The sequence below is a fragment of the Cuculus canorus genome, chromosome 5 (assembly GCF_017976375.1).
Source record: "Cuculus canorus isolate bCucCan1 chromosome 5, bCucCan1.pri, whole genome shotgun sequence".
In the NCBI taxonomy this organism is placed as follows: Eukaryota; Metazoa; Chordata; class Aves; order Cuculiformes; family Cuculidae; genus Cuculus; species Cuculus canorus.
Genome location: NC_071405.1, coordinates 32,582,749 through 32,595,965, shown reverse-complemented (window position 1 = coordinate 32,595,965; position 13,217 = coordinate 32,582,749). Strand labels below are relative to the sequence as shown.

General features: G+C 36.5%; 1 protein-coding gene across 1 annotated transcript in view; it reads right to left on the bottom strand.

Moving 5' to 3' along the window:
• ELP4 (elongator acetyltransferase complex subunit 4) overlaps nucleotides 1-13,217 on the bottom strand; it is a 150,637-nt gene that overhangs the window by 103,342 nt on the left and 34,078 nt on the right. The window contains exons 5-6 of the mRNA XM_054066876.1: nucleotides 10,796-10,935; nucleotides 874-958 (exon numbers count right to left, since the gene is read on the bottom strand). Of these exons, the coding sequence (XP_053922851.1) occupies nucleotides 874-958; nucleotides 10,796-10,935 (225 nt within the window). The remainder of the gene's footprint in view (nucleotides 1-873; nucleotides 959-10,795; nucleotides 10,936-13,217) is intronic.

Below are 13,217 nucleotides of genomic sequence, written 5' to 3'. Positions count from 1 at the left end.
GACATTATTCTCCCTGCAAATGGAGATTTTTAAGATATTCAACTAGTAATAGTACATATCCTTGTATTATATTCTTTGCAGTTCTCCAGCATCTGTGCTAATTAACTTCTACTGCAGTAACATTTCTATTGTACAACAATAAAACCTATCAATTAAGTATCAATATATTTAATTTATTTTTATTTGCAGCAGCTCTAAAGGACTCACATACTACTGAATACAACAAAGAATAACAGATACAGCAATGCTCAAATTAGAGATGGGCTTTGAGTCTACAATGTTAGGCTGAAAATGTTTTTGATTACCCACAGTATGACCTCTAAAGATATGGAGATGTTTAGAAGTCTGGTAAGCTGTTTGCATTTGTAAAGTTGAAATAGCATTCTTATTCCTTTACTTGTGTTTCAATACTTGCTGTGTAAAGATGCAGTTTAATTAATTAACAAATTCACTCAACTCTGTTAAAACAACACTGAAAAAATCCAAAAGCTTAAGATTAAATGTTTAGTGTCAAGAGACTTAAACACATTATTGCTAAGGCAGTAGTTGGAAAAAAATACTGTAGGGAAAAATGTGTACTGCTTAATTATGTTGTATTTGGCAGTTCATTTATTAGCTAATTGCACAGAATACTAATTTTACTAATGTTAGCCCACAGTTCTTTCTTGCATCGCCTGCATGTCTGTAACAGGTAAAAACTCCTAATGCACTTTAAATAGGAACCACAATTTCTATTTACTTTGCTTGTTTCCTTTAGCAACACTTAATACTTGTTCCTTGTTACTTTGTCCAAGACGTTCTTGTGCCACCCTTGAAAAGTCAGAAAACAACCTCAGTTATAGGATTACAGAAGAGTATGAGGGTACTCAGTACCTGGGGATCAGAGCCGTCAAATCCCTCCTGGCAAATGATCCTCTGAACGGACTGAAGCAGCCTTGTGTAAGCACTGTTTATATTACTGTTGGTAAGAAGAAATAGTTTAGTAATACATTTTAATGGTCTTCTCTATGTTTCTAACAACTATATTAAAAATAAATACAAACAGATAGAGCTTTCAGTCCAAAACTATCATACAGGAAAAAATGTCATAGAATAGAACATGCATCCCTCTTCCAATAAAGTTGACATTAAAAGCAGCTGTGATTGCTTCATGTTAACTAGTTCAGCACTCAGATATTTAGTGAAAAACTAAAATCTCTAGATATTAAGAAAACTTAATTATGTCAGGCTCACTTACCTCTAGAAGATTAATGATTTAATGTAGCAACTTAAAATTGAAACGATCACAGCACAGTACTAATCTTCTGTAACTGAACAAAGAGCTACCCAATCGTTATTCCATCTAGTCAATGCCCTGATGAACAAAGTTGACCTTCTGTTAAAAAAAACTTTCATACGTACCACTAAACCATCTCTCTAAGCACCACATCTACACATCTTTTAAATACCAACTCCTCAATATATTTAACAAGATCTACAATAAAAGAAGTCATATAGTCATAATATAATTTTGAGTTTTGAAATACTCAACATCAGAAAACAGTAAGAGACACTTGTACATACGTACAATGTTGTACAACTATGTACTACGACACTTCCTGGATATAAACAAAAGGGAGAGTTTCCTTATTAAATTCCATTTATTTGCTTTCAGTTTTAGTATCCTAGAAGACTACTGGTTATACCAATATACCTTAATAACTTTACACACTCTATGAATATTATAACTAAAAATAACTAGCAATATATATAACAACATGAGGTTTAACGTGTAAAATCTACCTTGTTATATGAAAAAGAGCATTTCAAACAGAAAAGAGCGAGCAAATTTTTGCTTATGAAGTCAATTCCTTTCCTAGTGGTTACTTGCAAAACGAATGGCTATTCAATGTTCTACCTATACTGTCTTGCATCTGTTTACAGGTTAAGCTGAGGGCAAGAGGGCTTTAGTGTCCACTCTAGCCAAAATGTCTTAACTCTCTCTGTCTTCCCATAATCGCAACACACACAACCCTTGCTGCTTACACTGTGTTGTGATTTCTTCCCAGTTTTGCCAGAGCTGAAGAGCATCTGCAGCACTTCACAACAATCAGAAGCACTTGTGTATCCTTTTGGAAGGAGTTTGCAACTACCTTGTAACTATAGCCAGGAACACAGTATGGGAAACCCGAAAACACAACTGTGGTCTTTGTCACCACAAAGAAGTGTTTTCAAGTTTGTGTACCAATCACTTACTTTGCTTACGAGTATTACCATGCTATCTATAAGCATGTCACACAATATGCTGCAATCACAATACTTGTCAATTTCTGATTTTTTACTGACTTGCTTTTAAAAGTTAGTGGATAAAAGCATAGAATATCTAAAGCATTAGCAGAACTAAAGGGTCCCAACATTAAGACAAACAAATAAAAGAGATCTTCAATCAATCAATCCATCAGAAAAAGAATTGCAGCAAAGAAAGTATTAAAGAAAATAATGTGCATATAGATTTTTTTTTTTAAATGTAAAAGCAAGTATTTTCCTAATTCTTGCTAAAATACTAATGGCTTACTTGAACCATGCTATGTAAATGAGGTTATGAAAATATTGTGGAAATACTATTTATAAAACCAAGTTGCATTATCCTTCTGGCAATGTTTGTTATGATATTTAAGGAAGGAAATATGATATTTCTTATTTTCCAATTCCTAGTCTTTTTTTGGCTTGGTTACTAAACACCATTTAATTCTGATAATGAGTTTAAACAATTCCTTCTTTACTCTTTTTTTTTGTTTAGCAATTTAGTAATGGATAAAGCAGGAGCTGGCAAGAAGGTATCCTGGTTACAACGAAGCCTCTGACTTCTCTGTTGATAGTTTCTAAGCAGTTAACAAAGGTTAGGTTATCAAGGATATGACAAATAACCTTATTATGTATAAGGAGATCCCATTAGGCACGACAGTTAAACCTGTTTTATCTACATTTATCTGTAAATCTAGACTCTAGATGTATCCTTTTTCAAAAGCACATACATTCTTGAGGTAAAACTTATTAAACCGTATTCACAAACCAAAGCTTAATCATTTTAGTTTCCTTGACAATTAAACTTTCTCTTTTGGTAATTGCAACTGAACAACCAGGACAGAAGTAGAGGAGTAGAAAGTAAGCCCTTTCTGCAATGAGTTATCACAGAGGATGTTTCTGCCTTCCTGTTAAATACCAGCTTTAGAAAAGCAACAAAAAGGACAGGAGAATATCCTAGCAACAACAACAGAAACAGTTGCTGTCAGCTGTGCAACCCTGTTAACCTGGTCCCAGCACCAGGACCAGGACATACCTGCCCTTCCCTAACATAAAAAATAATGAGATAAGAAGAAGAAGGTTTATGCCTTCTTTTGGCACCAAACACTCAGTCCCATAACCACTTCCTTTAGGAGAACGACTTCCCAATCTGTTTTCAATTAATGTTTACCATGGGACAATGAACTTCTGCCCACCTTGAGTGATTATCCAAAAGCAGGCTCTGTAATTTAATTTAGGCATCAGGTATCAGGACTACACAAAGGAGAGCAAACACAATACTTCTCACCTCTCTTCATCAAAAAGCAGATACATGTATGTGTGCAAAAACACAGGAAAGAAAAGAAAGATTGATCCAAACTTTAAGGTGAACATTGATGGATATAGCCTCCAAATCTGATCTCTAATTGCAAAGTAAAAGGCCAGTCAATAACTTAGTTCTGCCTAAGCACTCAAAGAATCTCCTTTCCTTGCAAATCCATAAAGAAGCCAAACGTTTGTTTGGATAGGAACACAGTGACGTAGTGATAGATACACATGATTTCTAAAAAGGGTCAAGAGATTCTGGCCCAAATAAAGCCTCTTCATCTCTGATCTTGCAAGGGAAGCACTGTAATTTTCTTGCAACTTACATTAGCTACAATTACAGAGACAGTTCACTCACTGAAGAACAGTTTAAATATAATAGGTTTCTTAATGTGATGCTAGAGAAGTACAATACCAAGGTGATTTGGTCCTTTCTACACATACATGGTTCTTATGCCAGAAAACATACAAAGAATCTTGCTTATTAAAAGGACACAGCACTGTCTTTTCCAAGGACTGTAAAATACATGTTCACTATGCTTGCTGTCTCTGTCAGAAGAGTATAAACTGTACAGGAAAACATAGTATTACTTTTCTTGCATACTTTCTGCTTTAACTGCATAATCTGTTCTTTTTACATCCCTGGGCAGTGAAAGGGAAGGAGAGCAAATGATTGTTGTTCTTGTTCCCTACCCCTTCCTGAAGAAAAGAAGGGTGAGGGAAAAGAACTGTTCTAAATTTCCAGGAGGAAAAACGAAACCAAAGGCCTCCAAAGTTTTTCATCCTCTTAACTGGAAAAGAAAGGGAAAAGCGTAGCTGGTCAACAAGGTGAATTCTAGGTGCATCTAAAAAGTTACATATTAAGTTCACTCTTTGAGGAACGTTAAGTATCATATATATAAAAGTCTCTGTCAAGAAAACAGATACCCTACCCCCCATAACTGACAACACTTAGGGAACACCTTGCTCTCACAAGTACACATGACAATTTAATCAAAAACGTGCAATAAAAAATATATTGAGCTTCTAAATTATTTCTTTACAATTACTAGCTCATCACTGCAGAAGACATAGCTCATGACCTCAATGTCAAACCTGTGTGCTGGGTTAGGTACACTTTCCCCATGACGACGTAAGGCGTCTCTTCAATAGTTGCAGTTACAATACTATACCAATTTATTTCAGCTTGTACTTACACTATGCTGTGTTCTGCCACATTACAAACATATGGAATGGAAACACTCTGAGATGAGGGAGAAGTTTTTCTTTTTTTCCCCTGCTAATTCCTAATTTTTTTGTGAATTCTGATACTACAAAGAAGTATCATCCAACAACAATACCATTTACTTATGGAAAATTATACACTAGACAGAACTATCAGTTTCCACTTCCTCCTCAGCCTCTGTATTAGTGCCAAAAGCAAAACATTCTTAGAATAAAAAAAAACAAAACCCCCACATTACTGATTTTGGTCTGCACTCTTACATGATGTAAGAGAAAACTTCATTCAGAAATGATTTTATTGATACATATGTTGCAAAGTATACTCTTTAGAAGTAATGAAATATTTCACAAATATCCCGTAATACAAAGCCTATTAATGTAAATTCCCAAACTATCCCCTTTCTTAAAAATGCCTCATTTTTGAAGGATTTGTCAGCTTTCAATGTTAACACATTTTCTGTCAATCTTCTTTTGATACATCAAATTGATGAAAAACATAATTTCAGAGATTTTCTAAATTTTAAGTCATTTCTGTAAAGATTTTTTTATTTCCTTCCAGTCTATCAGTGCTTTTTTTGTGGTACTGTCAGTGTAACTAATTAGAGATTTTGCAGTGTTATAGAGGTAATTAGCATTATGTGACCAGGTGTATTTTTTGTCTGCGCATCTAAGACCATTGTCCGAGCACCTTATGTTTAAGAAATTATATCCTCTAAGTGGAGACCTGCTAACTAACCATGTCCATTCTCCTGGCTCACTGTAACCCAGAGCAAAAGAGGCTAGTGCAAGCTCTCAGTGGGATGTTTAAGCAACCAAAGATGAGGTCTAATATAATACAAATTGTTGACTTCTATTGGATGGGGTTAACTGTGACTTTCATATTACTTCATAGTATCATAGAATCGTTTGGGTTGGAAGGAACCTTAAAGATCATCTAGATTCACTCCCCTGCCATCAGTAGATACTTAAAATCCTTAGAAAAAGTCAAGATTTTATAGAACACTTCATGAACAATCTGCCGTTTCTGTACAAGGGAAAGAAGGTGCTGGGATCTGAGAAGACTCCATTTGGTTGTGCCTGTGGTGGCTGAAGCCCTGGGCAGCCGTATGAGTGGGCTACACGTGTGGCAGATCGGCACAGGAAAATGGAGTAACCCTGCTGTGTGCTGCAGAGGGGCTGCAGCCCCCTTTCAGGTGGGGGTGAGGTGAGATCGCTCAGCCCTTTCTGCGGAGCTTTCTCCTCAGAAGATCTCATAGAATCAGAGAATGGTTTAGGCCAGAAGGGACCTTAAAGATCATTCAGTTCCAACCCCTGCAGTGGGCATGGACACCTTCCACTAGATCATGCTGCTCACAGCCTCATCCAACCCGGCCTTGAACATCGCCAGGAATGGGGCATCCGTGACTTCTCTGGGCAACCTGTTCCAGTGCCTTACCACTCTCACAGTAAAAAAAATAAAAATTCTTTGTTATATCTAATCTAAATCTACCCTCTTTCAGCTTAAAACCATTACCCCTTCTCCTATTGCTGCACTTCCTGATAAAGAGCCTCTCCCCATCTTTCCTACGCGCCCCCTTTAGGTACTAGAAGGCTGCTAGGTCTCCCTAGAGCCTTCTCTAGGCTAAACAATGCCAACTCTTTCAGCCTTCCAACATATGGGAGGTGCTCCAGCCCTCAGATCATCTTCACGGCCCTCCTCTGGACTCGCTCTAATAGATCCATGTCCTTCCTGTGCTGAGGACTGAAGAACTGGACACAGTAATCCAGATGGGATCTCTGGAGGAGTAGGGGCGGGGGGATCACGTCCCTCACCCTGCTGGTTACACTTATATTGAAGCAGCTCAGGACACAGTTGGCTTTATGGGCTGCAAGCACACATTGCCGGCTCATGTTGAGCTTTTCATCAACCAGCACCCCCAAGTCCTTCTCTTCAGGGCTGCTCCAAATTAATTCTCCACGCAGCCTGTATTTGTGTTTGTGACTGCCCCAACCCAGGTGCAGGACCCTGCACTTGGCTTGTGTAGTGAATCAAAAGAAAACAAATTTTTTACTACTCTGTGATAAATTGAAGTTAGCTTTAGAAGCTAGAAGCATTGCATTGATTTCCCGAACAGTAATGCCAACAAAGTAATATCCTTTCCCTTCCCCTTTTATAGACTTTCTTTAATGTAATCAAGCTGACAGGATTGTGATCTTGATTTCTTTTGTTGAGAAATGAATGCTTCCTTCAGAATTTCATCACAATATTTGTAAAAAATACTGTACAAGCCCGGTCAGTTTCTGCAAAAGCACAAACATTTTGAGAGCAGTGAAATAATTGCTAACATTCATACTTAGTATTGGATTTAATACACTGTGACTAATGTGTATTAAAGAATCACAGAAGATAGGGATGAAAAGGACCTCAAGAGGTCAGGTAGTCTATCTTCTTGCCCCAAGGCAAGATGAACTGCATCTAAACCGTCTCTGACAGATATTTACCTAACTTGTCCTTAGAAATTTTCAATGATGGAGATTCTACAATACTCTCAACCTGTGTCTGCAAGGCAACTTCTTCTCATGTTAATCATTAAAAAAAAAATCTCATTTCCAGTCTGTATTTCTACTTCTACAGTTTACTGTAGCCCACTACTGCTTGTCCTACCTTCAGTAAAAAACAGTTACTATCCTCTGTATGTCAGTTTTTAACGCGCTTCAAGACACTGCTTAGATTTGTCTAAGAACTTCCATTCCTTCACCATGGGCCATACATCCCAGTTCTAGATCTACACCCATCTTCACAAATTCCTCTAACTGATCCAGAGTTTTCTTGAAGGGTGCTATCAAAAACTGGACAGCTTTGTTATGGCTGAGCAGAACAGAAGCAATCTGCATGTCTTCCACATTAAATTCCAGTTTATCATCTCCATGCTTTTTAAATTATGGGTTTTGGTAGCATTAATCACACAGCACTGCTAATATATGTTATGTTCAAGATACTTGTTAACCCCCAGATCTTCTTCTGGAGATCTGCTACACAATTTTATTTGTTCAATTACTTATGCTTACTAGTATGATATTTAGCATGTCTTCACTGAATTCCATACAGTTTATTGCAGATCACTGATGTAAATCTTCTTGACTTCTAATTCTATCACGTAATCGGCATGCAATTATTCCTTCCATTTTTTTCCCCAAATTTGACATTATGACTGTAATAAAAATACCCAGGACACACATCAAGCCAAATTAGTACTAGACTATTACCACACACAACACCGAGATAAAGCCTGGTACTTTACTCTGGTTCAACTCTGACTCACTGGCAGCTGATTTAGATGATAGGGATTTAACAATCAACACAACAAAAAGAAAACTGTCGAACCAGTCTATGTTCCTTCTTCAATATGTCAATAGACTCTATCAATGGAGAATATTTCCTGTTTTATTATAGAGCCTTTTGACTATATCCTGGTAGAACACTCATAAGCAAACAAAGGAAACACAGACTGGGCAAAACTACCCCAGAAGCTAAATAGAATATATTATTTTTTCTGGTAGCTTTTGAAGCACTGATGTTATCCCACAGATCCCTTCATCTTCTCCTCTCATTAAAGACAGGCATTGCTCTGGCCTTTTTGACTTTGTGGAACTTCGGCAATTCTTTATGTTTTACTGATGAACTTCATTATGTTCCAGCTTGAAAATATTTAGGTATTTTCTAATCTGGTCTTTCCTTATGTAAATTGGGTAGTCCAATTTGCTGATATTAACTGTGCTAGGTGCAGATCAGTTTGTGGTCTGGGGTAATAGGAGAAGCAACTTTTCACCACTTCCATCACCTTTTAAGAACTCCAGTTTTTAAAACTCCAGTTCACTGATGAGATTCTAATCCGGTTTATTTTTTTAAATGCGTGTCAAAATTTAATGACTGTAATTATGGGAAGCTTAAATCTTCCATTCCTCTACAGAGAAATATGCTTTATTTCAGAGCCTGTAATTCTGAAACATTCTTCTTCCTACCTTGTCTTAACCTTGACCTAATGCAACCTTTTTAATACAGGGACTATAAAACCAGGGTGTTTTGTGTCAGGAAAGAAAATAATCAAAGTTAGAAGACAAACGTTCTACTGTAAATGAAGAGAGAGATGTACAGACCTCTTCATAGTTCCCATAGATTTCTGTCTGAGAGTTCACTATTCCCAGTGTGTTCTTTATTCCTCCCTGTCCCTTAGGACATTGCATTGTGGTCTAGGAAAAAGATGTTTAGAATGGTGGTTGTCTGTCACTTTTGGTACCTGCCTTTACTCCCAACAATGCAATTCCTTCATTTCCTCAGGAAGGTATTCCTGAAGGAGACCCATGTTGTGAGTGCAGGGAGAAGAAAAGGAGATAAGCCTTCCAAAATCCATCTTCAGTTGATCTTTTTCCCCATCTATTCATTCTATGCTCTAACAATTTGCCAAGTGAATTAACTAAGTCTAATCTTTCCATTAAATTAAAACTAAAAATAAGCATAAAATCCATATGGTAAGAGTGATGAACTTTTATCTGGATAGCACACAAGGCAAATATCGGAGTTAAACACGGCTTATAAAATCAAATGCATTAAAGTCCATTTCCTACTCCATACATATGAGTTAATTTGATTTTCATGTAAAATGAACAAATACTCGACACCCATATAGTTAGTGGAATTAAGCCCAGAGTCATGAGACATTCTAGTTAGCTAGAGAAAAGATAGAAAGGGAGTTAAATTGCTCAATAAAAATGTAAGCACACGCAATCTATCTGTCAGATACTCATGCCTATCTTCTATGGCACTGCTACTAAAAAAAATATATAATTATGCATAAAATATAACTAAAGTTGGTTCAAATATTTACTATAGAAATAATAAAAAATAAGTTCTCTGCATATTTTTTTTACAACATCACAAAAATTTACTTTAAAAACCAATGAGATTTTATCACGTAACACAAAAAAACTTCAAAAGAGACTTGTCTTTTGCTTTTCCACAGGTCTAAGAGAGGTGCTGCACACTGAGCTTCTTTCATAAATCTTGGTTTTTATATTTGTGTGCACTGTAATGAAAATCAATCGCAATAAAGCATTCTGTATTACTGCTTCCAGGAGCTGGCCCTATACACTAGGATCTATAAAACTAGGTATTATGTAAATTATGTGATGGGGCTGAACAAGGAGATTGCTAGCCCATATTTGACGTTTGACTTGAAATGTCTCCAAGAAAGATACAATGGACATGTGTGCTACAGGCTAAAACGAGTCTTTGCTACTGTCACTTATTTTCTCTTGGTCTTTAATTCATTACTGATAGACATAAACTGTAATAAATTATTCATTCAGAGAAGAGTTTATGGTTTTCTCTGGAAATAGGGTTGTTTTGTAAGACATAATTAGTGATTGTAATTCTATTCACAGTATTTTATATTTTCCTTAGGTGAAGCTGTAGGATGTAAGAAGTAAAAGTCACATAATAAACTAATCTGATATAGCATTCTAAGCTATGTAGGTCAAGAATGGCCTGTCTTCTCAGCCCTAGAAACCGTACGGATATCTTCCCAAGACTGATAGTCACCTGACACACACATCCCGAAAGCTGACTGGGGTATGGTGCTCTGGGAGTAGTTCACAGACAGATAGTCATAGTTTCCTCTGGCCTCCACACTCAGCTGTCAGTAGGGCAGGACTGAACATGCAGCTGTGTCCTAGGCTGTCCCAGTAATGTCTGCCTTAATTGTCCTCGCCAACTTGCTTCCTCCCATGGCTGAGGAGTTGGTATACTGAACTGTCTCTGTGCCACAGCAGCTTTGCTGTCAGTCTCAGCATGTAGCACTGATACAAGAGCCACAGCTGCACTGCGTGTGAGCCACGCGCAGCTACAAGATCCTTCACAGGAAGTGTAGGTGAAAAAATATCCTTTGCTACTACCATGCAGCCAATATTTGAACGCATAGTACAAGCATGTGGTATTACAACTTACCATGCTTTCACTCCAGGCTGTAAAGACAGTTCTTCATGAAGGTAAAAACTGTGCCACTTTATGGACTGAAACACTTCTGGAGACATTGTTTTAGAAATGTCATAATAATGGCCAAACTTTGTAGGTGTGGTTGGGCTGGCCTGTGGAAAAAATACTAATTACAATAACGTATTAAATTATTATCTGTCAAATGAAAATATTTAACTAGAAATATGCTTGAAAGAAACCTCTGTTTTTTTCCCATTCAGCTTCAAGTAGAACACTATTATAACAACTACTACTAAGTTTTGGTTCCTCTGTTGACATTCTGTAACATGAATTTTGCACACAGAATTCAACACTCACTGTTCCAAGTTGCATCACCAAACTGCAGTCAGATACTTAAAAGAATGTATCTTTGCTCGTGTTCTAGATATATGATCACAAATTGCAAAAGGCCAGATGAATGAAATGTGCTGGCCATGATGTGTTCCACCTATCTGTTTTTTCAGTATCTGGGAATTCTATGCTGTTACAGACACATTTTCAGTTGACTTTGAAAATGCTTTACTTCATTTATGATCAGTACGAAAAAACACCTGTGTATCTTCATATATCTGATTTTAATAGGAAATTGTGAAACTGAAGAAATAGTTAAAAACTACTTCTAATTTCTTGAATTTGGAATAAATAGCAGGCTGAGCATTACACAGACATTACACACAATAACCATAGTTTACTACAATCAAGATATATTTTTATCAGCTCTCAATTTTGGGTATATATAAAACATCATAACCCCCCCAAATGTAATACACATCACAGCAGGAATGACACATTTTGAATACGTTTTGCTAGTAAATAAGCAGAGGAAACGAATGCATATTTTTGTTCGACATTAATGGAGTGCAGCATGCAACCTGCAACATTATTTGAATTACACATGTAATGTTAAAAAACCCCTAGATTGTTATAATAGGCAATATTCAAGTATGTAGTAGCTGTCTGCTACAGGAAATGAACAGGTTTTGCTCTCTTTATGTAACAATCCACTTTCTTCATCTTTCCTACCCTTTCCACTAAAAAAACCCCCACCCTATCCTGGAAAGAACAGTCAAGCAGAGTAAACCTCAGAGGCATGTTAGTTTCTTCCAGGGAGGGAAAACAGCTGGCACAAATGTAAACCACCAGGGAGTGAAAGATTACCAAACCAATATTAAAATTAACTTTTAGGTTATGGCACAAACTGCCCCGATCAGATTATTTCTCATCAACTCTTTTGAGGAAAAAGAAAGGTAATTTAGAATAACCAAACAAGTTTCATATTATATGTATCAACCAAAACTACAATATTTCTAACTGTAAGATGCTTGGACTGAGAAAGGTGCTGGAGCATAGACTTTTAATAGCAGCTTTGCAGGTCAAAACAAAGACCACCTATTAGTTTATTCTGAGAACAACTACCCTAAGGCTGGACTGCACAGAAGTGTGCATTGTACAATGCAGGAATGCGCCAAAGTATTCTAAAGTCATCTTTTTATCTCCCAACTCTTAAGACTTAGTGCTAGGCTGAATCCCCTAAGAGCCAAAAGCCACCCCACATATTAAATGATAATGCACTAAAATAAAATGAAACATCTTATTAGTTTTGAGAGAGAAAAGGTACGAGATGAAAGGAAGAGAGAAGTTGAAGACATTAACACGGCAGAGTAGATTGCCTTTTAAATGTCATTCTGAAGAGAAGTTTGTATTGGTAGGTAAAATGAAATGCTATTTTGTTTGTACTTAAAAGTATGGAATTACTTTAAAAAAGTGAACTAGAAATGGCCTCATAATGTCAAAAGTTTCTCACTAGGTTCTATAGCAACTAAGAACATTCTAAGAAAGGATTTTTCTTTCAAGCAAGCCAATATAAACATTTTATCTGCTATCTGAAAGCTGAGCAGGGTACCTCTGCTCCAATTCCAACATCTGCTGTTCCTGCTATATACAGGAATGACAATAGATAAATGGAATTATTAAACTAATGGGATGACAATATTTTTTTGTGTGCTGAGCAACAGATTACTTAGTACCAATTCCGATTACTACAGAAAGCCTGTGGTTTTCACAAACCTTGGTCTTGCTAATAAGATAAGCACTATAACAGTAAAAAGAAAGAATACAAACAGCCAGACACGGCCATGTATTTATAGTTAGCTTTCTGAAAACAATCATGCTATGCATTTCCACAATTTCATTTCATGCTTCAGCTAATGAAAAATATATCAAACTGTTTAGATTAATTAGAATGATTTCATTCAGAGTAAATAATTTGAAACTATTTGATGAATGGAAGTTAGGAGTGATCAATTATCAGAGAATATAAATAGTAGCAATAATAAAATATATTTCCTACAAAACCAACAGAAGAACTAAAATAAACACAAACTTTTCATTAAAA